A 26,099-nucleotide genomic window follows, 5' to 3' on the forward strand; every position below is an offset into this window, starting at 1 on the left:
CAGAGTAACTTTTCTCCTCTTGGTCTAAGTCAGAAAGAAAGGTCAGCCTTTTAAAAGATGGGAATCCTTCTTAGCTACACAAAGAAATTAGTTTGTCAATTCTTAAGAGATACTCCCTTTATCTCAAAATTCTATACATGTTATTCTTTATACCATGATACATGCTTTAAACCTGTAAATGAAAATTAAATTAAAGCTATATAGGTGAACACGCCAACACTCATCTCCTATAAATATTTTTATAGACTTGTCATTTAAAACATACAACAGCTTCTTTATAAAATTTAGCTAACGGGGAGGTACTATTTAAAAATAATCCTTCCTCCAATCTACTCTATAAACCTTACACAGATTATAAATGTAGCTTGAGATAAATGGAGTTCTTCAAGGATATCATCTAAATGATTCTGCGGTAAAGATTTTATAGGTAGGAGTGTAGGGGTAAGAGCCTATACTCTAGTAGTAACCCCCTCTTTCTTCATTTCACTATCAATAAAATGATTACAAAATTGTTAACGACTATCTCAAAGGTACAGTACGGGTCTGATTACATAAATATAAATTCACATAAATAGAAAATGTATCTAGGCAACTGAATTACTAATAGAGTATATTATTCTATACTCACAGAAGAGGCATTAATCACCATAATTTTACAATGCTCTACTTAAGTGTAGGCATTGTTACTAGCAGAGATGTAAATGCTAGGATTCATTTATTACAAATAAAACTTACTGAAATCCAAGAATAAACTAGCAGAGAAGCCCACTGGAAAAATTAAAATTCCCCCCAAGAGTTCCCATTGGTTTCAGCAGCAGATTGCACAATAAACTGCCCTTCATTTACATCAATATATGTGAGCAGAATATTAATGAAATTTCATGAAAATTTGAAAGTTCTGAGAAATACAGACAGACAGGTGTCAACTGCTAAACAAAAGAGTCAAAAGTGTTTTAACCATCAATGATTATTATTATTAAGTACCTTATCCCAGAGATAAATCTAGACAGTTGACAAAACCAGCAAAAGTTTCAGAACTGGCATGCCTGGGTGGCTCAGGGGGTTAAAGCCTCTGCCTTCGGCTCAGGTCATGATCCCAGGGTCCTGGGATTGAGCCCTACATTGGGCTCTCTGCTCAGCGGGAAGCCTGCTTCCCTTCCTCTCTCTCTGCCTGCCTCTCTGCCTACTTATGATCTCAGTCTATCAAATAAATAAAATCTTAAAAAAAAAAAAAGATTAAAAAAAAAAGTTTCAGAACTCATGCCTGGCCATTAGTCATGGCCGAGGAAGTAAAATCTCGGCAATCATGAGATGCTGAGGTTATTTAAGCAATGTATTATCTATGAAAAGTAAAAACCTATGACTTTCACACTTCTCTTGGCAAAATACTTACATGCAATAAAAGCTGGGCTGCTCATCTTTTTGGAGATTTTTGGAAGGCAGTATCTCCTCCCAGTATTGAGAATGGGAGAAATGGGTACGACATTTGCAATGTTTATACAGCCTCAGGGTTTGTTTTTCTTATGACATTCTGAATATACACCTAACAGAATAAGCAGAACTCTACAAGTTAAGGAGCTACTGAGAATTGAGCGCCCTGGCCTGTACGCGTTACAGACTGTTCTCATGTAATAACTAACTATGGGCTTACAAATAAGTATAACGTAATACATATGGCATACTTACAGTCGAGTGTTTCCAGAAACGGATAATTTCCTCAATGTCTGTAACAGGATTAAATAGGAAATAGTCCCTCCATTCATTCCAGTCTATTGTCATTGTTCCATCAGCATCAATACTGAAAATAAAAAGAAGCTAATTAAAAAACAAAAAACTTACAAGTCAAACATTATTGGCCATTTTGCAGAATGATAGTTTCTTCTCCAACGCAATATTCTTATGAAAAGATCCCAATTCACAATAATATGCTGTTGGAAATGGCAGCAAGCTTTTGATATTCTGTTAGATAATTTTCATCACTTAGGTGAAGAAGGACCCCAAAGTCACAAAGAAATCTCACTAAAGACTACTTTTGGCACTGTGTCAGACTCTAACCAATGAGCTACCAAATACTAAAGCTGGGAAATTAAATATTAGTAAGTAGTAATGAATGTATTTATGACCCATTTTTTCTTGCATTGGCTCAGGAAGATACTTCTTAATGTTCTAACATTTTGGATGTGATTTTGGAATATACTCAAAATATTCTATCAATTTCCTTCTCCAACCTCCTCAAAGCTAAGAAAATTATAGTAAATGTTAAAAAAAAAAAAGTCTAACTTGGTGATTGGGCCTTTTGAATCTTAAGAAATCCTAGTACCTCATCTTCGACATTTAACATTAATATCCTCTAGCCTTAGATATTTTGATTGTTTTGTTCACTATCTAAACTAGGACCTAACATGGTTGGTGCAAAGAAGATTTTCATTTATTTGTTGCATTAATGACTGTCTCTAAAAAAAAGTTTGGGTGTCTCCCCTAGACCTTATATTTATCAACAATTCATATAAAAATGATACATAAAGATGGCAGTCAAATCAAATGCAATTTTCAGGCCTTAATATTACGTTTTCTGATGTGAATTAATTTTGATCTCCATATGTGAAAAGGCACAAACTTTAATTTGTCTCAGCACATGGGTATTAACATTTCACATGAGAGCCCTAGTTACTACTCTGTCTATAATATTATTGTGGGTTGCAATATTTAGAGCTCTATTTTTATCACTATTTTCTATTTTAATGCAACTGTTTATTGTCTGACCCTACTCCTCAACCTCTTGTATATGCATTCGTAAGTATCTTCCACAAGACAAGGATTTTTGTTGATTTGGATCACTGAGATGGCCCAAGTATTTAGAACTGTGCCCGGCACAGAGAGGATATTTACTGAATGCACAAATGAATTCTAAATTCCATAGCTTAAAGCCACAGAAAATTGACAAACTTTTTAAATAAACTAGTCTCACTGTGGGTTTAAATTGCATTTCTCTTCAAATCACCAATGAAGTTCAACATCCCTTATCATATTCACTTGCTATTCATTCACTTGCTATTGCATATTCCCCATGTGGAAAACACCTGCTTCTGTCTTTTTCCCATTTTTTTAGTGGGTTGGCTATCTTTTTCTTTCGTATGTAAAGCTCTTTATATAGTTGATTCTAATACACCAAATTATAAATTAGAAAATATCTTTGTTTTTTCACTTTGTTTATGGTATCTGTGAAGAAATGCTCTTAATTTTAATAGAACTGAATATATCATTCTTTTCATTTATGGTACTGCCTTTTGTGTCTTTTTTTTTTTTAAATAAATCCTTTCCTCCACCGAGGTAAAGACACTTCCTTTTCTTCCCCTACAAGTATTATAGTTTCACTTTCACATTTAGGTTAATTTTTGTGTATGGTGTGAGGTAGGAACCCAGCTTCATCCCTGTCTGTATGGATAACAGAAGCACTACCACCATGTACTGCATAATCTCTTCTTTTCTGCAAAGGGATTTGTAAAGCTACTTATCTTGTGTGACAAATCCCGGAAATGGATGGGTCCATTTCTGGGATATTGTGTCCCTTTTGTCAACTTGCTATATGAGTGCCACTACCACTGTCTTAATCATAGCTTAATAACACCTCTTGATATCCGATAGAGCAGGTCCCCTGCTTCCCATAGGCTCTTCAAGAATGTCTATGCTATTCTTGGGCCTTTGCCCTTTGATATTAATTTGAGACTCAGCTTAACAAGTTTCTCAAAACAAACAAAAAAAAAAACAAAAAAAGGAAAAAAAAAAAAAACAGCTCTGGGAAGCCCAGGCACAGGCTGTAGGAGTGTAAGGGCAGCAGGTACTGGTAAGGGAAAGCCTTGGACCAAGGGGTGGCCCCCAGGTATGGCAGGGGGGCCAGTGTGTCCTGGTCAGAGGTACCATGGAAGTCATCGTGATTACAGAAGGACATGTTGACCATGTTGCCACGGAGGTCCCTGAAGATGGAGAAGCACTGCCCAGAGGTGAGCTTGTTGTTAGCGCAGTGAGTAAAGTTGCTTTTGGAAGGCTGCTAGCATACTGGTTGGCCTCCTGCCAATCATGGAGGCCTTCCCCATTGTGGCACAGCAAGTCCACCACGCCCAAATCAATGAAAGCACTGGGGATGGTAATCTTGAGCCACATGCAGCCACTAACCTCCAGCCCAGATTCAGAGGCTGCGGCTTTGACGATGGTGGCCCCATCATCATCATGTGGAAGGACAGGTGTAAGTCATCCAGGCACTGTCATGAATGGAGTTCATGATGGAAGAACCAGTGAAGGTGATGGTGCTCAGGACAGGGCTCATGGCAGAGGCCACAGCATGGGTGACCCAGGATGCAGGATCAATGGGCCAGATGGGCTCACTCCTGGACAGTGTGAAGCAGCTATGTGGACTTGGGTCCCAGCCCTTCTGGTTACAGTTAGGGTGATGGTCCCAGTCTGTGCATGGTCTCCCACAAAACCCGCACTGTGCTGTCATTACTCGTGTTCTCACAGCCCATCTAGCTTGCCTGTAACAGCATATCCCCTAGATCTGTGCTTCCACCAGCAGCTGTGGCCCCAGCCTTCATGACAGAGACAACACAGACGACTCCATCACCACACTCATTGCCTTGGCCTGCAGTGGAGATGCCCAGAAATTTGTACTTTTCCATGAGAGTGACCGTGATGTTGAGTGACATGGTGGAATCCATGGTGCTGCTGAAGGACCAGGTCCACTTAGGCCATGAAACCCCCTGCTTCCGACACTGCTTGTCTTCTCATGACCTGTGAGGTGCTCTCTGCTTTGTGGAGCTGCGGAACCTGCGGATATAGTCATCCTCACCCAAACCAAAGAAGCGGGTGGTCTCCAACTTGCTGCTCATAACGGTGGCTCCACATTCACAGGCCCCTGGCTCTCGCCACGGCTCCATGTCTGCAGCTCCATTTAGCTGGGTTGTGTGCTCTGAGCCGTCCCTCCTGCATGGCCACTCGTGTCAGGCAGATATGAAGGAGTCCATCTGTGTGTCCCTGTGCAGTTTCTCCTGGCTGCCCCCACCAGCACGAGGGGAGAAGTGCAGGCCCAGGAGTTCCCATGCCTCCTCTGCACTCCATGGGGCATGGCACACGTCAGCACAGAAGGGAATGGGCTCTGAGTGCAGCCTCAGTGGACAGCAACTTCAACTAGGCATTGTCATTCCATGTCTCCTTCCCCGCTCCAAAACCATGGTCCATAGATAGACTGAAGAAGAATTTCATGCTTGTTGAACTTCTTACTCCATTTTCCTCCCTCGCTGGTTTGGAAGTTATATCCCCAATTCCAAGACTTTCAGTGGCTTACCATGAAATTTTGCGATGTACATATAACGACAAAATCTAAAGTTAGTATTTCACCTCCCTCTCCTGAGTCAGAACCTTAGGACAGTTTGAAACAAATTAGTCTCACTCACTCTCACTCACTGACTCACTCTTCTTGTCTACTATTTCAGCTGTCCTTTTCTTAAATCCCACAAATTGGTCATTACGATTACACTCATGGCTGTCTCCGATGGACCACTCAAACAGCACACGGACCACTAGTTAAGAAACAGACCACAGGTGGTCTAGAGACCAGTCCACGAATGTGCCCTTCACAATGTGCTTCCATGTCTTCATGTGTCTCTGCCTCTACCTAGAATGTCCTGGCACCAACTTTTTTTCACTAGAATAACTTCTACTCATTCTTCAACATATTCTTCAATATTTTCTGAGGGCACACGATTATAAGGTGCTGAGTATGTAATAGTCAACAAGACAGAAGTGGTCTGTGTCCTCAAAGCTTAGTGTAGTAGGAAAAACAGTCACTAGACAATGGCAAGTAATAGCTAATATTCACTGAACCTTTGAAGGCATTGTTCTGAGCACTCTTCAAGTAAATTTACTTAATCCTGAAAATAATCCTATACACTTTCTATTGTCTCAGCTTTATACAGAGAGAAAGGCTAAGTATTTTGTCCTGGGTCACAGGCCTGGTAAGTGGAGTAGGCATTCTACCTTTAGAAACTGCATTTCTAACCACTAACTACAGAAATAAGCTCATGGTTACCACCTGTAAGAGCCAGAGCAGGGAAACGAGTTGCACAAATAAAGAAAACTACTGTAGGGTGGAAGGGGGCGGATTTAGGCAGTGCAGCTCCCTCTGAGGTGAAAACTGAAGGCTAAGAAAGGATGGGGGGGGCTTAGTCCCTTAAGCAGTAAGAACTGCTCTAATCTTAAATGACTCTTACGAGAGCTCAGACAACTGAAAGAAACGGGGTGGGAGCAACCTCAACAGATTTCAGCCATGCCTAGCTGAACATGCTCTTTGAAGTAACACAGAGTGGACAGTCACTAAGAAAGTGGCAGGCAGGAATGACATGGTAAACATTTGGAATAATCACTGTGGCCACGGAAGATGAAAGAGTCTAAGCTTCAGCTGAGTAACTCCTGTCTCATACTCTGACAACCTAGCCACAGCTGCTTCAAGCAGCGCCTTTCAGATTTCTCTCCATTTCCGGTTTGGGCCACTAAGGGATGGTGAAATGGCAGCAAAGAAGCTGGTACCTGGAGGCGCCTGGGTGGCTCAGTGGGTTGAGCCACTGCCTTCGGCTCAGGTCATGATCTCAGGGTCCTGGGATCGCGTCCCGCATCGGGCTCTCTGCTCAGCAGGGAGCCTGCTTCCTCCTCTCTCTCTGCCTGCCTCTCTGCCTACTTGTGACCTCTCTGTCAAATAAATAAAATCTAAAAAAAAGAAAAAAAAAAAAAAAGAAGCTGATACCTGGAGGTATGCGAGCCACAGTGACAGCTGAGTACTCAAGGGAAGGTCCGTGGTTTCCACTGCTGAAAACCCTAATTACAATCTGCCTTTACTCGTGAGGTAACAGAAAATATATATATTAGTCTCTGCCCCTAGTTCCTGACACAAAGCTCCTAAAACCTTATAAATTCCTCACTGATAAGAGCCCTGGGAGTATCTCTTGTTCTGCTATCTGGTCTCTGACCCACCCCTGACACAAAGCTCCTAAAACTCTTGTAAATTCCTAAGTGATAAGAGCCCTGGGAGCTTCTGTTCTGAGGTGGCTGTCGGTGGGCTCCTGGATCGGGGCTGGTCACCAGATACAACAAACCACAATTAGAAGCTTAGAATATTCAGTCCCCCACTGCTGAGTAAGCATCATTAGTCTCATTAAAATCTCCCCTCCCGCTGCTATCATGTCTAAGTCTGAAACTCCCAAAGAGCCTGATCAGTTCTTCATCCCAGGTTTGAGCTTTGGAACAACCGATGAGAGCCTGAGGAGCCACTCTAAGCAATGGGGAACGCTGATGGACTGTGTGGTAATGAGAAATCCAAACACCAGAGGCTCCAGAGGCTCTGGGTTTGTCCCGTATGCCACTCTGAAGGAAGAGAATTCGACCATGAATGCAAGGCCACACAAGGTGGGTGAAGAGTTGTGGAACCCAAAAGGGCTGTCTCAGAGAAGATTCTCAAAAACCTGGTGCCCACTTAACTGTGAAAAAGATTCCTGTTGGTGGCATTAGAGAAGGCTCCAAAGAACATCATCTAAGAGATTATTTTGAATAGTATGGGAAAATTGAAGTGACTGAGATTATGACTGAACAAGGCAGTGGCAGAAAGAGAGGCTTGGCTTTTGTAACATTTGATGACCATGACTCCACAGACAAGACTGTCATTCAAAAATCCCATCCTGTGAAGGGCCACAACTGTGAAGTAAGGAAAGCCCTATCGAAACAAGAGATGGCTAGTGCTTCATCCAACCAAAGAGGTCGAAGTCATTCTGGAAATTCTGGGGTGGTTGTGGAGGTGGTTTTGGTGAGAATGACAACTTTGATCATGGAGGGAGCTTCAGAGGGTGTGGTGGCTTTGGGGCGGTCAAGGTGGTGGTGGATACAGAGGCAGTGGGGATGACTATAACAGATTTGGTAATGACGGAAGCAACTTTGGAAGTGGCAGAAGTTATAATGATTTTGGCAATTACAACAATCAATCCTCAAATTTTGTACCCATGAAAGGAGGAAATTTTGGAGGCTGACAATCTGGCCCCTATGGTGGTGGAGGACAATACTTTGCCAAACCATGAAACCCTGGCAGTTCTAGCAGTAGCTATGGGAGTGGGAGAAGGTTTTCATTACTGCCAGGGAACAGAACTTGGCAGGAGAGGAGAGCCTGAAAGTGACATGGAAACTACAGATTACCAGACATCCGTGAACTCGGCTGAGCGCAGGGGTGGGAGGGCCTAGCTGCTACAAAGAAAACATGTTTTAGACAATTCCCATGTGTACGGGCAAAAAATTGAGGACTGTATTTGTGACTAATTGTATAACAGGTCATGTTAGTTTCTGTTCTGTGGAAAGTAAAAAGCATTCCAACAAAGGGTTTTAATGTAGTTTTTTTTTTTTTTTTTTTTTGCACCCACACTGTTGATTGCTAAATGTAATAGTCTGATCACGACACTGAATAAATGTGTCTTTTAAAAAAAAGAGGAAGAATATTCAGTCCCCCACTCCAATTTCTCCACAGAGAGGAGAGAGGCTTACAGTAGAGTTAATAATTGAACATGCCTATGTGAGGAAGCCTCCATAAAATCCCCCAAAGTACGGGACTCAGAGAACTTCCAGGTTGGTGAACACATCCATACCAGGAGGGTAACACACCCCAACTCCACAGGGACAGAAGAGCCTATGATTGGGGCCCTTCCAGATCTCACCTTACGTATTTCTTCATCTGACTATTCATCTGTATTCTTCATCATATCCTTTAATAAACTGGAAAACGTTAAGTAAATACTTCCCTGAATTCTGTAAGCCGCCTGAGCAAATTAATCAAATGAAATGAAGGAGGTCTTGGGAACCTCCAATGTGTAGCCAAATTGGACAGAAACTGTGGGTAACATGGGGACCTGCCACTTGTAATTGGCATCTGAACTGGGGAGGAGTCCTCTGGGACTGAGCCCTTAGCCTATGGGACCTGACACTATCTCCAGGCAGAGAGTGTTAGAATTAACTTAAATTGTAGGGTACCTGGGCTAATGTCACGGATAATTAATTGCCTGTTATGGAGGGAGGGCACAGGTTTGGTGACCACAGGTGTCAGAAGTGAAGTGTTTTCTGTGTGAGTAGTAAAGAAGACACATATAGAAATGAAAACTCAGGTTTTTCCAGTATAAACATATTCTAGTATTTTTGCTAAAGAAGCACAAATGCTAATAATAATAGTAATAGCCCAAAGGTGCAATGGAATATACAGTTTATTAGCCATCGGGGAAATACAAATCCAAACAGTAATAAGATACCACATTATACCCATGAAGATGGCAAAAATCAAAAGAGAGCAAATAACAAGTGTTGGGAGGGTGTGGGGAAACAAAAGCCCTCCTTCCTGGCTGTTGCAACTATAAAATGATGTGGTCACTTTCAAAAACAGTCTGGCAGTTCTTCAAAATGTTAAATATCAAGTTATCATACAACCGAGTCCTTTTACCTCTAGGTGCATAACCAACAGAACTGGAAACATGTTCACACAAAAATTTGTGCATGAATTATTCATAATAGCCAAAAAATGGAAACAACCCAAATGCCTATCTCCTGATGAATGGAGAAACAAAGTGTGATATCTCCTTACAATGGAAGTGATGTGGTCTAAGAAAGGAATGAAGTACTGATACACACTACAACATGGATGAACTTTGAAGATATCACACTAAGTGAAAAGAGCCACACACAAAAGACCACATATTGTATGATTCCATTTTTTTCTGATATGTCCAGAACAGACAAATCCAAAGGAAACAAAATGGAGATCAGTGGTTGCTGGGGTCTTGCAGAGGAGGAATAAGGAGTGACTGCTAGTGGGTACATGGTTACTTTTTTTTTTTTTTTTTAAGATTTTATTTATTTGACAGAGATCACAAGTAGGCAGAGAGGCAGGCAGAGAGAGAGAGGAACAGAAGCAGGCTCCCCGCCAAGCAGAGAGCCCGATGCGGGGCTCGATCCCAGGACCCTGAGCCGAAGGCAGAGGCTTTAACCCACTGAGCCACCCAGGCGCTCCCAGGGTTACTTTTTGAGGTGATGAAAATGCTCCAAAATTAGGTAATGGTGATTACACAACTCTGCGAATATATTAAAAGCCACCAAACTATATGTGCTTTAAAAGATCAAATTTTTTGGTATGTAAATCATATATCAATAAAGTTGCCCTAAATTAGTTACATGTATAATTCTTTAGCCACTTTTATTTGTTTTTTTTTAATTCCACTAAAGTGAACACACAGTGTTATATTAGTTTCAGGTGTATAATACAATGATTCTCATCAAGACAAGTGTACTCTTTAATCCCCATCACTTATTTCAGCCATCCGCCTACCCACTGACCAGTTTGTTTTCTAGTTAAGAGTCAGTTTTTGTTCTTTTTTTTTTTTTTTTTTTTTTGTAGGAAACAAAGGTTTTGTTGGGGTTTGAGGGTTGCTGGAGGGGAGGGGCGTAGGGGGATGGGGTAGCTGGGTGATGGACATTGGGGAGGGTATGTGTTATGGTGAGTGCTGGGTGTAAGACTGATCAATCACAGACCTGTACCCCTGACACAAATAATACATTATATGTCAATTAAAAAAATGAAAAAAATTTTCTTAAAGTCTGGTTTTTGGTTTATCTTTTCCCCCCTTTATTCATTTGTTTCTTAAATTCCACATATGAGTAAAATCAGGTATTTGTCCTTCTCTGACTTATTTCACTTAGCATAAAGCTCTAGCTTCATCCATGTTGTTGCTAATGGCAAGATTTTGTTCTGTTTTAAGGCTGAGTATTAGTCCATTGTATGTAGGTATGTATAGATACATACATACCCCACCTTCTCTACCCACTCATCTACTGAAGGATGTTTGGGCTACTTCCATAATTTTATTCAGCCAATTTCAAATATCCATTCTTTTGCATTACCCATGGTCCATATCTTGGGCTTATAATTCACATTATTCCTAAAACTATCAAAAAGAGCAGAGGAATATGATTTCTGGCCTAAGAACCAGGGAAAAACCTTCATTTCCCTGGAAGAATGTGACTTCAGGAACAGAGTATTACATACCCCATGACCTACTGTCAAAATCCGGTTTACTTCTTTTCATTTTTTAGTTGATCATTTCCCCCAGGAAAGCTCTCCATATCCAATATTAACAACAGCATGCCCAGCTCTGAGACCTGGGCCTCCTGTTGACTGGCTGCTTTTAAAAGAAATTCTGAATAGACAGAAAAGAGGAAAATGCTACTGGTACAGATAAAAAAGGAGATAAATTCAATGATAAAGCCATTTAGCAGAAACTTTTGAGATAACATCAAAGACTGAAAGCATTCATAGGAATAGAATTCCTTTTCCTGTTTTCTGTTACCACAAAAAAATTAATTAGTCCCGAGGGTGTGTTTGTAATAGTAGAATCTTCAAGGGCACGGAGACTTCAGAGATCACTGCTCTATCCTGAGAAATAAAACATTAAGGCTATAATGGTCTGACTCATTGAACAGTTGAACTGATTACCCTCGGCAATAATGTTCAAACTGGCATCTCTGTTTTCTAAGAGTGTAAATCGGTTTTTCTTTGCGAACCTTTGGAATTTCCCTCTTACCTAGTCATATGTAGGTTAAATAACATGATGAACCTGCTCAACATCTTATCTTGGAATAATGAGATCCATTATCACCTTGGAGACCAAATGGGAAAAACAGCAGCATGAAAATGCTTAGGCTCCTTCTCTGTGGAGTGAATATCTCACTGCCATTCCACGGCCCAGGGGCCATCCTTGCAAGAGAGAACCCAGGCTGAGCTTATGCTTACCCACTCCTACACTTTAAATGTGTACATATGAAACAAAAGGAAAGACAAAGACATTGAACACACATAATGAGGAATGGTTAAGGTGCAGAGAGTTTTCAGCTATTCTTAAAATGAAGATCCCTAATACAAGATATGAAAAATAACGTCAAAGAAACCCCACGATTGCCAATAAGATAAAGAGCTCACCTTTGAAGGATCAACTCTGCTTGCTGTTCAGAAATAGTGAGACCTAGTATCTGGAGAGACTGGACAATTTCGGAAGCTTCAATTACACCTTTAAAAAATGAAAAAGAGCATAAACTCAGACTCAGAATGGGTAAGGATCTTAGAAGTCATGAATTCCAAATCTCTCATTTTGTAAGGGAAAGTCTTGGACTCATTAGGGCAAAATTATGACTCTAGGCAAGTTACGGATTTCCTTAAATACATATTGCAACACCAACTCAAAGTGTAACAAATACATTTAACAAGTACATGGACATTACCTCATTCAGAAAGCATGCAGTCCCATCAGTAAATAATGATATTCCACCTAAAGAAGAAGAGACTGAGAACTTATGTGGCCCTACCAAGTACCAACAGTAAGCAGCAGCATGGCTGAGATTCAAATCAGTACACTCTGACTCTGACGTGAAGTCCATTAGGCTAGGATCTATCAATATTACATGTATGTGTTTCTACATTTTAATAAATGACTAGGAAACTTTCACACTTGTAAAGATGTGTTGCACAGGGTTAAAAGGAAGTAGAAAATGACCAAAAGAAGCCAAAGACTGTGGACTATTCTTTTGAGAAATCTGGCAATAAAAATAAAGAAAGTGGGGATGGTAGGACAATGGAAGAGGGAAGATTATTATTATTAGAGAAATTAGAGCATGTTTGTAGATAGAATGAGAGGAATTAGAAGAGGGGAAGAAAGAGAAAAGAGAAGCAATAAATGGGAGTGATGAATACTATGTTTCCCTCAGGCAGCTCACAGACTCATGAGCCTAAGACCAATATGCATGAAAGAGGAGGAAACCAAACAAAGCATGAGAGGGTCTGATGCCAAGTAGGCCTGACCGTGAAGTTCTCCAGGAAAAGAGGACAAAAATTACTCTTAGTGGTGAAGGCAAAGATTTCATTTAAGGGAAGGACTCTGAATAAGTCCCAGGATTTGGAAAGAATTTTCCTGGGTAGAGGAAAAGAGAAACATGAGAATCTGCACAGCGTAAAAAACAGAGGGATCAGTTTGTTAGCAAAGAAATTCCTTAAAGGCCATTCTGATTATTCTCCGTTACAACTGCACTCAAAGAAATACAGCCAATCCTTATCATTCTTGGCAGTTATGTTCTACAGGGTCACTACGAACCCTGAATTACCAAACCACTGTTCTTATGGGGAATACAGGGCTAGGTTCTTTGAGCCTCTGATCACAACATATTCATCAACCAATCAATATAAAACCTTGTCGGTATAAAACCTTGTAACAGGTGTGTGTAAATACTATGTAATTCCACATTATAGTGTTGATTCTGTAACGTTGAACTCATGGCCAGTCATACTACAACTCATGCCTGAGCGACATACACCTGCTCGCATTTAGGAATGTGAGATGCCACTTCAGCACTATGCTTGGGAGCCACTGCGAACAGCAAAATCACCAACAAAAAGCACAAAAATGCAAGACACATGGCACTAAACAGAAGGACACCTGTTTATAGTATGAGAGCTCAAACATCTCTTTCTTTTCTCTTAGACAGAAACGTGCTCGCCAAGCGAATGAAGTCAAGTCCATGAAGGACTGCCAAAATGCTGCAAGCACTGATTCTGGAGTTAATTGTGGGGTTAAATTTTAGCAAGTAGGCAAATTCTCAAATACGCAATCCACAAATAAGCAGGAAAGACTGTCTGTGCTTTGCTTGAAGAAGTCTGATTCACAAAAAAATGAACTTCTAATGAGAAACTGTTTGAAAATCTACGAACAAGATAAATTAAGTAAAAATGGTTTTCATTTACTACAAACACATCACAAAATTTCACCTTGAATTATTTCCTCTGGTTCATGGAGACTTCTCTGAAATGGACAACTAATATGGGCACAACTTACGTACGGGGATGATGGACCTCTGCCCCTGAGGTAGCTCCATCTCTCAGCTACCGCCTGCCTTGACACAACTCAGACAGTCCTACCTATGTGGCTGAACCACAGTGGGTTCAAGACAGGATGAAAGTTTGCAGAGAAGCAAAGCTGCTTTTAATAACTACATTTTGCTAGAAGACTGGACTAAGGCTAGACTTGGAGGTATGCAGTATAAGGCTTCTGGGAGGTAACAAACGTTCAAAGAGCACTACTTTCCACCACAAACTCAACTTCCTTGATGAGTATCATGGACTGACACTCATCACGGACCATCATCTAATTCATTCAAAGGGTTTAGCTGTTTGAAGTGATTTGCTTTATCCCTAACTAAAGTTAAATCTATTTATTCAGTATAAACATGGGGCCAACAAACTATGACCTTCCAGCCAAATAAGGCCTGTTGCCTGCTTTTGTAAATCAATTTTTATTGGAACACAGCCATGTTTATTCATGTATATATAGTGCATGGCTGTTTTTGCACGATGATAGCAGAGATGAGTAGCTACAACCTGTGAGACCACATGGCTCACAAAGCTGAAATATTTACTATTTGGATTTTTATTAAAAAAAAAAATTGCCTGCCCCAGGTATGAACCATATTTTTTCCTCAATCTATTTGTTTAACTTGTTTCTTGATTAACAAGTCTGTGAATGGAATGGCCCTGACTATTCATATAGAGCAAGGGGTTTGACGACGCATTTTAGTTTTTTTATTAAGTTTTGTGTGCGCTATAATGTTTTAAAATAAACTCGTACTTCCTATCAAAGGCTACCTCTAGTGCTAAGGGTTTCATGACTCCCCCTTTCTCCTACTGTGGCACTTGCTTTTTTCTCTACATACTGGGACTCTAAATTTAAACTATTAATCTAAATAGTGAAACCATTATCTCAACCAGAAAATACATAATTTAGGCACACCTGACTAACTCAGTTAGCAGAGCATGTGACTCTTGATCTCAGGGTGGCAATTTCAAGCCCCACATTGAGGGTAGAGTTTACTTAATTTAAAAAAAAGAAGATACATATTTGAAATACTTATCTATTTTTTCCTCTCAATTTTCATTAGAGAGTAGTTCCCTAAAGTAAGCCTTTCGTAAAGATTATTAAATCTAAGATAATCTGAAAGTTTTAAAACTTTAGAACATATAGCATTATGCCTATATATGAACAAAAACAAATTTGTTCATATATATATATATATATTAAAAAAAACACAAAAAGTTAGAGGTTAAAAATATATAACTTTAAGTCAAATCAGCACAATATTCTATAGTGAACATATACACACAGCCTTATTCACTGTTTTTAATTCAGTAGACAAAGCTATGTACAAGTTTTCCACATTAAAAACAAATTCTACAGAAAAATCACATTACTAGGAAAAACAAGTACTAAAACTACTAGTAATTATTCTCCCAAAAAAAGAGAGACTAAATACATATCATTTTACACTTTTAGAAATATGAGAAGTGCTTCTTCGTAGCTGGTAATGAAAATAAAATAAAGACACACCATCGTTATTTTTGTCCAAACTCTTAAATGCCAATTTCATTTTTTTCTCATGGTCTTTAAGATACTTCATAAATTCTTCAAAATCGAGCTTCCCATCTTTGTTGATATCACCAGTTGTAAAGATTTTCTATAAAAAAAAGAAAAGAGTTTTTTTTTAATAGGCTAAACTACTGAATTATTTGGACATACACTTCCAGCAGCCTGATTAGCTATTTCCCAGTAAGACATGCACTTTATAAACTCCAAGATAAAAAACATACACTTGACCTAGCACAGGACTTAGATGTCTAAAATAGTATTTTTCCTAAGGTGCCTGGGTGGCTCAGTTAGTTAGGCCTGGGACTCTTGATTTCAGCTCAGGTCATGATCACAGGGCCATGACATCAAGCCCTGTATCAGACTTAGCAAGGGCAGGGAGCCTGTTCAAGATTCTCTGTCTGCCTTTCCCCCACCCACTCCTCTCTCTCCCCATCCACGCACGTTCTCTCTCAAATAAATACATAAATAAATAAATGCAAATACATGTATTTTGTCGCTGAAAAATAATTACTGCTGTTTAATTACTTTTACAAATTAGATGGAGGATCATGTTCACCTGAAAACTACATCCTGATTATTCAACATATACTGAGATGTGCATAATCCAAGAGAAAATGGCACAGCATTCTGGGGCCCCATTTATGTACTGAAGTTTCATCTAAGAAGCTTATATTTTGGTCCATGGAAGTATCAGGGAACAACTATCATTTGGGAAATTGCAAGTTAAAAGACCCTATCTTTGAAGAGCTTGATTTTTTTACACTTCTTATGATAAATAAGGACTCTAACCTACAATAGTATGAAAGACTAGGGTTTTCCTTTTGAATTTTCTTTTGTATTCCTCTGTAGAAATAAATGAAGACCAATTAAATGAGAAAAGCAAAGGCAATTTGTTCTGAGCTTACTACATAGCAAGGCAGTAAGCCGTGGTCAGTTTTGGCTGAGACTCAAAGGCAGGCAGAAGAGTGGGGCAAGCTTTATTTTGGAGAAAAGTCTCCCTGATTGGCGGCTCTGGGCCTGCAGAAGTCATAGGCAGGCTAAAGAGAAGTGGGGCATCCTGTGTGACTAGTTAGGCATAAGTATTTCACTCTCTCTAGATGGTCCTAAGTTGGAAGTGGGGACAAAAACTAGGGAAGGTGTCAGGTATCAATATCCGACCATTGGGGCTGATGGTTACAGAAGTTATTTTGCTTCCTGGATTGTCTCTAGAGATAGCAGTTTGGACTCCTGTAAGTCTGATTTATAGCAGGTTGGTTCCCTGGGTTGTTTATGACAGAAAAAAGGTTGGTTTCCTGAGCAGGTTACTCTAAGTTCAAGTGGGTCAAAGTTCAGTTTTAAATATGAGCAAACCATGATCCATACTTGTATATTCAGTCTCTTCCTCCCCACAGTAAAAAGCCAATAAAACATCATTCAAAGAACCTGTTATCAGAATTAAAAAAGCTGTATCTTTGCTTTCTTATCATTATATAATGTAAGTACCATTTCTATTTTTTTAACTCATGAATTCTTAATTTATATAAGTGAATTTTCTACTAGGGAAGGTGGAGACACGTGGGAGAAAACTCACATTAGAACCCCCTAAAGATGTCACTGTCACCCGAGGAAAAGCCGCATCAGCATTCTCCTGCAATGGTTCTGTGTGGTTGATGACAGCCCCCCAGAGCTAACTCTTCCTGGGTTTAGTGTGTGAGCCCTGCCACCACCACTAGGCATACAAACCCTTATATGGCTCACACCATCTCTTAAGAAACAAAAGACAGATTCACAAAAAAATTTGTTTTTTTAAGGAAGAAATGTGTTTCAAAGAACTGAACTTGTATATGGCATAAACCAGAATTTCTTATGAAAGTTTAGTTTTTATCAAAGAAATACAAGTCACACTTGGAAACCTGAGTATAAGAATAAACGATATTTAAATAAGCATAAAGTGTGGGGTGCCTATCTGACTCAGGTACGCCTCCGACTCTTGTTTTCAGCTCAGGTCATGATCTCAGGGTTGTGGGATCGAACCCCACATTGAGCTCCCTGCCCAGTTGGGAGTCTGTATGTCTCCCTTTCCCTTTGCTCACTCTGTCTGTCTGTCTCTCTCTCTCTCAAATGAAGAAATAAATCTTTAGAAAACAAATGCAACATGGGGGCTTAAGTGGGTAGGAGAAGAATCCATGAAACAAGATGGGATAGGGAGGGAGACAAACCATAAGTGACTCTTAATCTCACGAAACAAACTGTGGGTTGCGGGGGGGAGGGGGGTTGGGAGAAGGGGGGTAGGCTTATGGACATTGGGGAGGGTATGTGCTTTTGGGTAAATTGGAAGGGGAGATGAACCATGAGAGACTATGGACTCTGAAAAACAATCTGAGGGGTTTGAAGTGGCGGGGGGGGGTGGGAGGTTGGGGTACCAGGTGGTGGGTATTATAGAGGGCACGGCTTGCATGGAGCACTGGGTGTGGTGAAAAAATAATGAATACTGTTTTTCTGAAAATAAATAAATTGGAAAAAAAAATCTTTAGAAAACAAATAAATAATGAGCACAAGAGATATTTAGCTTTAAAAAGAAAAGCACTTCAAAAATTTTTTAAAAATAAAGAAAAAAGAAAAAAAAACTTCCCTTTTTGTTCTAGAAATTACAAAAACCAAGTGAACTTTATGGAGGTAACATTTTGAATTGGCCTAATCCACAGACAACACCCAGTCCAGGCCTCTGATTCCACAAATGAGAAAACTGAGCTGTAGCACTTGGCATACAGAACGTGCCCAAAATACAGCTGCTCAAACCCTGGACGATGAAAGTAGAGAGCCCCAGAGACCACACAGCTAGTAAGAAGAGCTTTATTCAATCTTAACACGACAGAACTCAGCCAAGAGATTTCTGAGCATGAAGTACCAATGATCTGAAATGAATTCAACAGTCCTCACTCTCCTGAATCTCCTACCCAGTCTACTGCTGTAAACACCCAAAGAGCAAATATAATTGGAAAGTACTTATATTCAATAATAATTTCCAAACAGAATATAACCTGAAAATACAGTGATAGAAATATGCATCAAGCATTACATACTGAGATGCTATCTGTAATCTAGGCAGCTGGGAAAAAGGGATTCCCAGGCAAAATGATGCCCCAGCTCCATCTTTAAAAGTCTGCTAATGAAGGCATGCTAGGAGGAAAGGTTAGAACTTGCCAGACCCCCAGGGTACAAGCCACGAGACTGAATGCCCTCCTTCTAGGAAAAGAAACCAAAAGATAATACTAGACCTCTTCTAACTACCATCCCACTCCCATACACATCTAAAACGATCCCAGTTCCCCAAAGTGGGGAGGGAGCCTCACTGGCCTAGATACCCGTCCAGGCTACTAGTAACAGGTGAGAACATTGAACAAGGTGACCCCCCCCTCCCCAAAACAAGGTGGTAGCCAACATCTTGAGAACACTTTGAATGTGGAAGTTTTATGAGAGCCAGGGGAAATAAGAAAAACGCTTGAGAAAAGTATCAGCTGTGTTGTTTTTCTTAAAACGGTACAACGTTGCTAATCAACCTGAAAGTTACAGTGGGTCCCAGGTGAAGCCAGATAAGGTGTCAATTTGGCTTCCTCCGCCTCCGCCCAAGGAGTCTCCAGGGCTCCCAGCCCCCACATCTCTCTGATCACAGCCCCACTGAGGCCCACCTGCCCTTCCTCCAGGAACTCGATGAACCCTATACGCTGCAGGCCTTCCTGAAGCTCAAGGATATCCAGGGTCCCATCTTTATTAGAGTCCAGGTACCGAAAGAGTTCTTCATAGAGGGCATCCATTTGCGATGTCTCCAGCAGCAGGGGTGGTCCACGCTTTGGCCCCCGGGAGCCTCGCAGAGGTGGAAGTGGGGGGGAGGGAGGTGCCTCCGGTGCACCACCCATCTAGTTAGCAGGGACCTGCGATAGCAATGTCCTCCTCAGGCTCCTTCCGCGAGACCAGGCGCAGGAAGGGGAGGGCCCATCGCAACGGCTCCAGCGCCGAGGCACGAGGTGCACCCGTGAGCCCTGAAGCTTCTGTGGCGACCGCTAGGGATCTGACCCAGACATCGAGGCCCCGGCGCTTGGGCTGTGCTCTTACACCAGCGGATGAGAGGCCAGGCTCTCACCCCAATCCAGGAGGAGCCTAGAAGGGACAACTCACATCCTTCCCCCAAAACTTCCGGAAAGAACTTTGCACAAGGCTGTCTAAAGGTAGAGCTTCTTTTTAGAGAGAAGTGGGTGGGAGAGTGTTGGGACACGGATGGTGGGGCCATATTGACGGTGGTGAAGTCCACCTTTTTAAAAAGTTGTTTCCTTACACCTTCTTAGAAGCCTTCTTCTACGGTTGAAGCACTTACTATTGTGGCGATTAGGAATTGGGGACCTAATGAAAATCTGCCCACTTGGGCCTCTCCTGCTTTGATTCTAGCCAGCCCCAACTCCCGCCACCCAGGTCCTTATCTTCACCCAGCATCTGCAGTGGTCTCAGAGCAAGGATACGCTATGCTAACCACCAGGGTCCCAGCTCTGTCCTCACAGATGTTGGCAGCACACTCAGGAGGTTATCCTCAAAATGGGTAGAAGTTAAGTCAGCTGGGATCACAGAGAGACATCAGTGGGTATTCATACACGATGTCTGTGGCTTCTTCTTAATCCCACTCTTCAGAGTCCCTGAGGCCTCTGGCCTCCCTATACATGGACCTATGGTCCCTCACCTGCTCCACTGAAAATGTGGAAGTGTAGTTTCACAGTAAAAATTCCACTTTTTCTGTAATCTATTTTCCTAAACATGGAGTACTCTTTAAAAAGCTGAATATTAAAATTCATGTGGAACAACAGGAAATTCTCATTCATTGCTAGTGGAAAGGCAATATGGCACAGCCACTGTGGAAGACAGTTTGGCAGTTTCTTACAAAAACTAAACACACTCTCACCATACAATCCAGTAACCATGCTCCTAGGTGTCCACCCAAAAGAGGTAAAAACTTACGTCCACACAAACTCCTGCACACAGATGTTTAGAGCAACTTTATCCATAATTGCCAAAACTTGGAAACAACCAAGATGGCCTTCAGTAGGTGATGGATAAGTAAACTGTGGTCCATCCAGATAGTGGAATATTATTCAGTGCTATAAAGCAATGAAGAATCAAGCCATGAAAAGACAAAGGAACCTTAAGTGCGTATTACATATTACTAAGTGAAAGAAGCTAATCTGAAAAGGCTACATACTATATGATTCTAGCCATATGACATTCTGGAAATTATACAATTGTCATTATACAATTGTCCAAACCCAGAGCACACCACCAAAAGTGAATCCTATGGTAAACTATGGACTTTGGGTGATAATGATGTGTTGGTGTAGGTTTAGCAACTAAAACAAATGCACCACTCTGGTGGGGGATGTTGACAATGGGGGAGGCTATTCACGTGTGGGAGCAGGGAGTCTATGGGGAAACTCTGTAACTTCTTCATTTTGCTGTGAACCTAACACTGCTCCAAGCAAATAAATAGATTCTTTTTTGAAAATTCACAAAGAAAATTTAATCTGGCCATTATCTGTTAGTTCTTTCTCTATTCACTCATCCTGTCAAGTACTGACAACATATAGAGGTCTGTCACATGTCCGTGAAATATCCACAGTTTGCCTTTAGAAGGAGGTTGCACCACAGTTAGTTCTAAGTTCCACTGTAGGCTTTGCAATAAACGCTTCCCCCCAGAACAACTGAGCAGTGGCAGACATCTAATCCTGTTTCACAAGATGTGCTGTGGTCCAGTCAAGAATGAATTCTCCCACACAAGAGAACTATACAATCCACAGAGGCCCTGTGCACTGCAGAGAGGCACGTAGCCACCAAGAGCCATCGAAGAGAGAGAGACGTCCAGGCAGGGCACAAGAGTCCAGTGGTCCAAGGAAAAAGGACAAAAGTCAGGGCCAGAGTAATAAGGAAAACTGACAGAATTTTACACAAGGGATAGGAAGGAACCAAACAGAGTTGACAGTCTCATCTAATAAAAGGGCAACTATTTTTGTTGTATTCAACAATTCTTTCCACTTTTTAAAAAGATTATCCTGTTCCTTATTTACTTATAATTACCCCCCACCAACCCAAATACACCTCCTATAAGCAAAGTTGTGAGGACACGATTCAGGGACTCTATCTGTCTTATTCACTAATATACCCCAGTTCACTGAACAGTGTCTTGAACTATCCAAAAATATTAGTTGAATGGATTTATATAATATTTGTACTACTTACTATGTAGCATTCCTAGTTTACATTTGTGTTTTCCAAACATTAAATAGCTCACTCAAGGCCACAAGTATAGCAAACAGTGAAAACATCTGAACCCTGGTCTGAGTCTGCAGCTCATAAAAATAACCACTACACACACTGCACCAGTGAATGATGTAGATATGATGGTCTGCATTCCAGAGTGAGGCATCAAACTTCCTCAACAAATCCTCTTGTTGTTTTCATAGATCCTGTCCAATATAGACTTCTCAGTGGACTCTTGTGACCCTTAAAAAGATAACATCTTTTAAAAATAAATTAACTAAAAAAAAGATAACATCTTTTAATTCAGAGTGGTCAAAAGGAGTCAAGCAGCACCCTTACAGTATGTTGCCTTGTGAGAGTTAGTATATTTATTTCCAAACATATTAGCTTGAATGTTGATTAAAAAATAATAATTCTGACTGTGCTAGGGTACAATTATACAGGTGAGCTGAAGCCTTAAACAAATGGGTAATAACTGACAAGGCAGAAAAGAAGTGAGAACAATGCCAAGCAGAGAGAAGAAAATAAAGAGACAAATGTCCATGGCTGTGGCCTGGTTGGGGAAACAAAATGTTGGGGTTGGGGAAGGAGACTAACAGGTAGACTGCGACCAAGGTGAAAGGGGTATTTTATGCCTTATGAAAGAATTCTTCCATTTTTTTCATTCTTTCCAAAATAAAGAGCCTCAAAGAAGGGATAACATCAGATTTTAGAATACAAGGAGAAAACACAAAAGGTACAGATGTTGTAAATTTTAGAACATTTGACATAAATGTATTTGGAATTCATTGTTTTTCTTATACCATAAACTCCCTGCTATGATGACTTAAAATGTATTTTTGAGTACATTTTATGACTTCTATGACTTCTCTATCACATTCCTAAAGTTTCTAAAAAAAAAAAATGCTAATAAAATAAGTCCCTCCTGTTAACAGAGGAATTACGCTATGGAGTGAAACCCTGAAAAGAAAATCCACTCAAAGCAATTAACATTTATTAAGCTACTGTTTTTGTATGTGAACCTATTCCATCTGTAGTTGTAAATAGAAAATTTTAAGACAGAGAATCAGAACAATCAGAGTATCAGATTGATCAACCGGTGGTCAGCCAGTCCAACCCCTTGTCAGATACTGCCTAATCATTCAGCACTTACTCAGTACTGATGGGGACAGAGGGTCCTCCAGAAGCCCATCATCTAGTACCTGTGACAGCACATTTTAAAGGATTTTTTTTTTTTTACATCAACTTTCATATCCAGTCACATGGGATCTTGATAAAAGCTCTGTCCAGGAGTCATGGAAGATACTTGCATTTTAAGAATAAAGAAAGTAAACCACAGGTTCGATGACCTGACCAAGGCCACAGAGTTACACGAAGTATGGAACTCATTGGCCAAGATGCTTTCCTTCTTGCTCTCAGCAATTCTGTTTTAAGAGTCCTAGGCCCCTTATGATGATAAATCTCTCCTAAGAAAGTTAAAGTGAGAATTTGTGCACATGAAGATATGATAACAACTTAGTTTTAAAACTACCTGTAATTCTTAAAAAAAAAAAAACCCAAAAAACTACAAGGGGCACCTGGGTGGCTCGGTGGGTTAAAGCCTCTGCCTTCAGCTCAGATCATGATCCCAGGGTCCTGGGATCGAGACCTGCATCAGGCTCTCTGCTCAACGGGGAGCCTGTTTCCTCCTCTCTCTCTGCGGCTTCTCTGCCTACTTGTGATCTCTGTCTGTCAAATAAATAAATAAATAAAATCTTTAAAAAAAAGTAAAACTACCTGTAATTTACCAGGCTAGGTGAACACATTCATCAAGTCAGCCAGGTCTGAACTTGGATACACGAATCCCTACAAAACCTGCCCCCCCTTTTCCTCCACATACAATAAAAGAGATACCACTAAAATGATGTCAAGATTGGAGAAGTAAGAAAAAAAAAATATGTAAAATCCTCTTGGGCAAGATCCACTTTTTTCATTTTACTGCCTTAATTCCACAAATGGGAAATTTTTTGTTTTTTGGGTTTTTTTGGGCCTTCACTGTTCCAAATTCTTCCAAGCCCAAATTGAAACTAAATAAGCATATTTCCAGCTAAAACTGCTCACTCTTCATCAGCTTATTCTCCTCACAATTTCCATGTGAGTAAACTAAAATTCAGATATTTTCCTCTATTCTTTAATGTTCTAAAACGTGTTCCTTAGAGTACCTAAAATGACATACAAACATTGGGACTATCTTTCAGAATGCTCTAATGTGGTCTTCAATAAAAAACAAACATTAAGGAGGAGGAGGAGGAATATAAAAAAGAAAATACTCTAAAAGTAAACTTGCTTTGAAGCCTTTTCTCGTCCCCAGGTAGTCTTGGAACACTTAGTAATAGTTAGCTATTTATCCCTTATGCCCATTTTCTACACTCTACTTTTATTTTCCATATTCTTTCCATTTAAGATTCTTTATACCATAAATGGATATTTGCTCTCTTCTAATTGCTAAATTCATTACGAAAGCTTGAAACACAGAAAGGAGAAAAAATCAGATAGAAATTTAGTAGAGTTTCACTTCAAGCTAAGTATCTGTCTTAGATGCAAATTATTATCTTGAAGCCTTCCCTTGAAGAGTCACCTCATAGTTCTCATTTGTAGATGCTCAAATGATACTCTCATTTCTAGATAATCTCCCCAATCCTTGACATTATGCAAACCCCTGACCTACACCTTTGAAATCTTCCCCCATAAAGAATGACCATGTAATCCTAATTCCAAGTATTTGGTTGGGTACTATTTTCCAGGTTTGCCTCAATGCCCTCTCTTCCTCCATCTATTTCCCACACAGCCACCAGAGTGATCTTCCTAAAACTTCAGTCAGCCTCTGTCCCTCTCTTACTTAAAACTTCTCAATGCTCCCATTACTCATGAAATCCAAACCATTCAGTGGGCCCAAATTGTTTTTCATGACCTGGCTCCTCTTTGCCCCCAATATGACACTATTCTTCAAGAAGTCCAACCAGTCACTAGGTGAAAAGTCAGTCATACTGAGGCCTCCTATATGGGAGTGGCACTGGCTCACCCCCACAGAAACAAATACCTCTTCCAGGTAGGGTTTACCCTTTCCTGCCCATAGAGGCTTAGAGAGCACCACTATCTGGGGGCTTATGGAACGTCTGATCCATCGGCATGAAATCCCCACCTAACATAGCATCTAACCAGGGAATCTGCTTCATAGTCAAAGAGATGTGTAGGTGGGCCTATGACCAAGAGATCCACTAGCCATCGCATACATCACACCACCCAGAAGTAGCCATCCTCACAGGATACTGGAATGGCCTACAGAAACCATAACGGAAGCATTATCGAGACAATATTTGGCAAAAATGAGTTGCCAGCCTTTAGGATGCAGTACACATGACATGAGAGACCTCCATAGAGCTCCATGCCCTCAACAGGGAGAATACAGGAGTCCAGGAACCAAGAGGTGGAAGCAGGAGCAGTCCCACTTATTAGCACTCCCAGTGACCCACTGGGAGACTCTTTGCTTCCCACTTCCACAACTCTGGGCTCTGGAGGGTTAGTTTCTGGTCCCAAACAGGACACACTCTTGCCAGGGAATACAGCAAGGGTCCTAATGAACTACAAGCTACAACTTCCACCTGGACACTTGGAATTCCTTGTGCCTAGAGACTAACAGTCAAGGAAAGAAGTCACTGTCTTACCTGAAAAAATGTTCATCATCATGAGCAATCACGGCGATTCAAATCAAAACCACATTGAGATGTCACCTTACACCAGTTAGAATGGCCAAAATTAACAAGACAGTAAACAAGTTTTGGAGGGGATGTGGAGAAAGGGGAACCCTCTTACACTGTTGGTGGGAATGCAAGTTGGTGCAGCCACTTTGGAAAACAGTGTGGAGATTCCTTAAGAAATTAAAAATAGAGGTTCCCTATGACCCTGCAATTGCACTATTAGGTATTTACCCCAAAGACACGGATGTAGTGAAAAGAAGGGCCATCTGTACCCCAATGTTCATAGTAGCAATGGCCACTCTCACCAAACTGTGGAAAGAACCAAGATGCCCTTCAATAGAAGAATGGATAAAGAAGATGTGGTCCATATATACAATGGAGTATTATGCCTCTATCAGAAAGGATGGATACCCAACTTTTGTATCAACATGGACGGGACTGGAGATTATGCTGAATGAAATAAGTCAAGCAGAGAGAGTCGGTTATCATATAGTTTTGCTTATTTGTGGAGCATAACAAATATCATGGAGGACATGGGGAGATGGAGAGGAGAAGT

General features: G+C 40.7%; 1 protein-coding gene and 1 pseudogene across 1 annotated transcript in view; both read right to left on the bottom strand.

The window, feature by feature from the left end:
- LOC122900265 (calcium-binding mitochondrial carrier protein SCaMC-1) overlaps positions 1-26,099 on the bottom strand; it is a 49,602-nt gene that overhangs the window by 17,986 nt on the left and 5,517 nt on the right. Inside the window, exons 2-4 of the mRNA XM_044238800.1 lie at positions 15,492-15,618; positions 12,044-12,131; positions 1,687-1,798 (exon numbers count right to left, since the gene is read on the bottom strand). Coding sequence (XP_044094735.1) covers positions 1,687-1,798; positions 12,044-12,131; positions 15,492-15,618 — 327 coding nt within the window. The remainder of the gene's footprint in view (positions 1-1,686; positions 1,799-12,043; positions 12,132-15,491; positions 15,619-26,099) is intronic.
- Positions 3,364-10,972, bottom strand: LOC122898522 (annotated as a pseudogene).

The sequence above is a fragment of the Neovison vison genome, chromosome 2 (genome assembly GCF_020171115.1).
Source record: "Neovison vison isolate M4711 chromosome 2, ASM_NN_V1, whole genome shotgun sequence".
In the NCBI taxonomy this organism is placed as follows: Eukaryota; Metazoa; Chordata; class Mammalia; order Carnivora; family Mustelidae; genus Neogale; species Neogale vison.